Here is a 5,000-nt window from a genome sequence, read left to right as displayed (position 1 = left end):
CGGCCCACGGTGGGGGACTGAGGGATGCTGGGCAGCGTGCGGGACTTGGCCAACAGCGGCCGCGCAAGTTTACGCTCCAGTGACCTGCACACACAACAGCATCACCATCAGAAAAATCAAGAAGACACACACACAACATGGATGAAACATCAAGACACACACACAACATGAAAGAAAGAAAGCCCATTGGGAAACTCCAACTCCCATTGTCATTGTGGCACAGCACTCCACAGCACACAAGTGAACACTGCACACAACGAAATTCCATTTATGCCTCACCCGTGCAAGGGGGCAGCCCTCAGTGGCGCCCCATGGGGAGCAGTGCGGTGGGACGGTACCATGCTCAGGGTACCTCAGTCATGGAGGAGGATGGGGGAGAGCACTGGTTGATTACTCCCCCCACCAACCTGGCGGGTCGGGAGTCGAACCGGCAACCTCTGGGATGCAAGTCTGACGCCCTAACCGCTCACCCATGACTGCCCGTAACATGTATGAGCCATCAGAACAGTCAAGACACATACAACAGGCCCTGCCAGGGCACTGCACTGCTATACCGGCAACCCGGGTTTGATTCCGGCCTGGGTCCTTTGCTGGACCTTTCCCATCTCTCTCTCTCTCTCTCTCCCACTTGCTTCCTGTCTCTCTCAACTATCCTGTCACAAAAATATATTTTTTTCAAAATACACACACAACAGCATTACCATCAGAGCTGTGAAGGCACACAATGCAAGTATGAACCATCAGAAAAGTCAAGACACTCGACACAAGTATGTAACAATAGTTCCCCCCTGCAGTGTATGGTGCAGTAGCTTGCACACATGCAGATGTCCAGACGTCAAAGTCAAAGACAAAGTCAATTGTTCTTCACACACAAATTCTTCACAGACAAAGACAGGGCAAGCAATGTGCAAAAACAACAGAACATGAAGGAAAGTAAGGTGCTACATTCTTACCTATCCTAAGTGTATTGCAATATTAACATTATTTCAATAAGTCACAAATGCTAGTCCAAAATCGTAGAATAATTAATTGAAATAATGATCAAAATACAAATCATTATGCACGTGACTACTAACCGCTGTTAAGTATTACTGTCATTAGTAATTGTTTTGTAAACTGTTCTACATACTCTGTCCATCCCACAGTGTGTGCTGCTCCTTACAAGTAGGCTACATAAGCATGCATGCTATCTTGCGATTCCGCCCCTCCCCCGGAAAAAAATGTTATTTTGATTAGACAATCTACTGCACAGTCCTAAATTTTCTACATTAGTCAATACATAAAAAAGATATTGCAATCTTTTTTTTCCAACTGCATATTACCTAGCCCTAAGTCAGACACAATGGCTAACAGCAGGTATATAAAAGCCAAGGGCTCAATTGCCACTAAAAGCCTACAAGCGGAGAAGCCAAGATCATCACGTCAGGGGACGACTCAGCAGTTTATAAAGCGATGCAAGACTTAGTCAGCCAGGACATTCATGAGGCTAAGAGTCATCCATCTCGCTGGCAGGTGCCTTTTGTCTAGTCAGAAAAAAGGACAGATTTCCACGCCATTGGACGAAGAATGAATGATGATAGCCAGCACTTTTTGGTGCAAATTTCTGTATTTAACCGGATCACACCGCACTCTCGATTAGAAGGTGCCACACATAAACAAAAACAGTGCAAAATAGAAAGAAAAATGTCTACACGCTTAAAAATGTTTGGACGCTTACATTTTGCGTGCAAATTTCTGAAATGATTATTAGCAGATTTTAAACTTTTTAAAAAGGGGCCTAAGCGTGAACACAGGTTTAGATCTCACTGCCCATCTGTGCTGTATCAGTGCCTCCAACCACTATACACAGGAGACAGTTTAGGAGGAGAGAAGCGAAAGAGAGAGAGATAGAGGGGAGAGTTCACAAGCTCACAGCAGCGAAATACAGTAAAACAAACAATGGGGTGTGTGGCCTCAAAGAGAAGATTTGTTAAGCTCATGACACCTGTACTGTATATAAAAGGCACATAGCGTACAGTATACTCAGCACCGTGCAGCCTGCAGGCTGGCTGGTCGGTTGGCAGCCAAAAAGTGAGGCTTGTGTGTGTGTGTGTGTGTGTGTGTGTGTGTGTGTGTGTGTGTGTGTGTGTGTGTGTGTGTGTGTGTGTGTGTGTGTGTGTGTGTGTGTGTGTGTGTGTGTGTGTGTGTGTGTGTGTGTGTGTATTTGAGAAGGCTGGCTGGCGTGGTATTAAAAACTGCTTCACAGCAGAGCAGAGCAGAGCGGAGTCGTCAGATGTGGCCAGCCGTTCCTGGTGTTGGCACGGTGCTGGCTACCAGCAGGGGCCGTATGCGGAACGGCCGTCACCCACCCCTGGCCAGTACGTACCCGCTGTGATTCAGCAGTCCGAGTTGGTGTGTGTGTGTGTGTGTGTGTGTGTGTGTGTGTGTGTGTGTGTGTGTGTGTGTGTGTGTGTGTGTGTGTGTGTGTGTGTGTGTGTGTGTGTGCCTGTGTGCTTGCATGTTTAAGAGAGAGAGAGGTTAGAGGAGAAGGATATGAGAAAGGACTGAGAGATCAGAGAAAGGGAGAAAAAAGAAAGAATTCAGAGATGTATTAGAGATGCAGAGAGAGAGAGAGAGAGAGAGAGAGAGAGAGAGAGAGAGAGAGAGAGAGAGAGAGAGAGAGAATGTGTGTGTGTGTGTGTGTGTGTGTGTGTGTGTGTGTGTGTGTGTGTGTGTGTGTGTGTGTGTGTGTGTGTGTGTGTGTGTGTGTGTGTGTGTGTGTGTGTGTGTGTGTGTGTGTGTGTGTGTATGTGTGTGTGTGTGTGTGTGTGTGTGTGTGTGTGTGTGTGTGTGTGTGTGTGTGTAATACAGAACCATCTCTGCAACTTCACAGAACTCCCTGGAGTGAGTGAGTGACTGACTGACTGACTGACTAGGGTGGGTAGTTTGAGCAGCACTTCGGCGACCTCTACTGGTCGACTTGAGCAGAGGGGCACCACACTGCAGGTGTTTCATTGTCCGTCCCAGTAACACTTCATTATTCACAATGTGTGTTTGCCAGCGTGCTGGCCACAAACCCCCTACAGCCTAGTGGAGGTGGGATGCAGGGGGTTTGTGGCCAGCACGGTGGCAAAGCGCCTCAGGGGAGTTGGAGTCAGGGGGCAGACTCACAGACAGGCCATTAAAGAACTGGCCAAGACACAACAAGCCATTGGCTGTGGCTCAAGAGAAGCGACATCACCTGGGCTGCTAGGAACAGCTAACAGCGGGACACAACCAGGCCTGATCAGCCTGTGGTGTGCCAGCCTCAGTAGAGGGTGTATTGTGTTAAGTGGCCGAAACACCCGGTGACGTTCAGGTACACAGCTGATGATGTGTCCCGCTGCCAACGCTGTGTGGCGCCTACCTGTCGTAATGGTGCAATACTAGGGATACTCCAAACACCAAATCCTTTCAGTGAATATTTCACCAGCCATTAACCACGCCCTTACTTTGGCACTGCCCAGCCCCTTCTGACGGACTGATCACCAAATCGAGGCATCTTTACGACTCCCTGCCCATAGTGAGGGACATGTAAAGCATAGGAAATGAAGAGCTTTGTTGCACAATGACTCAAATTCCATTTTTGACTTGGACATAACTGTTCAGACGTCCTATCATCTATGTGAAAAGAAAGTGAAAGCCCATTGGGAAACTCCAACTCCCATTGTCATTGTGACACAGCACTCCACAGCACACAAGTGAACACTGCACACTGCACACAACGAAATTGCATTTATGCCTCACCCGTGCAAGGGGGCAGCCCTCAGTGGCGCCCCATGGGGAGCAGTGCGGTGGGACGGTACCATGCTCAGGGTACCTCAGTCATGGAGGAGGATGGGGGAGAGCACTGGTTGATTACTCCCCCCACCAACCTGGCGGGTCGGGAGTCGAACCGGCAACCTCTGGGATGCAAGTCTGACACCCTAACCGCTCACCCATGACTGCCCAAATGTGTGTATACGGTATATACTGTATACTGTATATGTACTGTATATATAATGCAGTCTTCAAATGTATGGTGCTCCTATACACAGCCAGTGTCCAGGTGCTGGTGAAGTGCAGTCACACAAGTAATCCAGGAATAGGAGAAAAATCACCACACAGTGGTGGACTTATTTTTGCTGTTGCATCATTTCAGTGAACGACGCGCTTCGCTTCAGGTTCACTGAACACAGTATATGTAATATAATAAAATGCGATTTTGCAATGCGACACAATACCCGAAACAAAAATTGCAATTTCCCAAAATTTTCCAAAATGGTTATGTTCTTTTGCAACGAAGCTTTTCAAATATTGTAGCAAAAGGCGGAGGCACTGAGCCCTGGCGACGCCATCCTATGTACTCCACCGAAAGATTTTGGCTCCGCACCTAGTCTGGTGAAACCTTCCTTGCTCGGTTCGCTCACTGTTTAGTCAATTTGTATCTGTATATATTTGTATATTTGTATTTATTTGTATGCTTTTGCGACACTATATCAGAACAGTCATGCTACTAAAGCACACCATGAATTTGATTTGAATTTGAATTCAGAACGGCAATGAATTTAAATGGCAGAGTATGATCAGACCATCTCCCACCCTCCATGGAGACGGATTCATCTGGGCTTTCGGCAGACTTAGCTTTCGCCTGTCGGCTTTCGCCCAGGCTAGAGGCAGTGCAGGTGTTTTATTGAGTATCCGAGCACCAATTCATTATTCATGATGAGCAACCCCAGAGCTGGACCCCACACATCAGCATTCCAATTACCTGCTGACTGGCTGAGCACCAAACTGTAAGTGTGCTTACACGTCCAACTTTATCAAGGAGGGATGTATGGGAAATGGTATAACGAAGGCTGATATGTGTGGTTAAGTCTAAAGGTAGGTGTGTGTGTGTGTGTGTGTGTGTGTGTGTGTGTGTGTGTGTGTGTGTGTGTGTGTGTGTGTGTGTGTGTGTGTGTGCGCGCGTGTGTGTGTGCGTGTTTGGCTGTGTGTGTGTG

General features: G+C 47.7%; 1 protein-coding gene across 1 annotated transcript in view; it reads right to left on the bottom strand.

Moving 5' to 3' along the window:
* Nucleotides 1-5,000, bottom strand: part of LOC134467640 (ankyrin repeat and fibronectin type-III domain-containing protein 1) — a 218,899-nt gene that overhangs the window by 183,888 nt on the left and 30,011 nt on the right. Inside the window, exon 3 of the mRNA XM_063221477.1 lies at nucleotides 1-84. This exon is cut by the window's left edge and continues 80 nt beyond it. Within this exon, the coding sequence (XP_063077547.1) occupies nucleotides 1-84 (84 nt within the window). The remainder of the gene's footprint in view (nucleotides 85-5,000) is intronic.

Source organism: Engraulis encrasicolus, chromosome 17 (assembly GCF_034702125.1).
Source record: "Engraulis encrasicolus isolate BLACKSEA-1 chromosome 17, IST_EnEncr_1.0, whole genome shotgun sequence".
Taxonomy (NCBI): Eukaryota; Metazoa; Chordata; class Actinopteri; order Clupeiformes; family Engraulidae; genus Engraulis; species Engraulis encrasicolus.
Note: the sequence above shows the minus strand (reverse complement) of the source record. Positions and strands in the feature narration are given on the sequence as shown.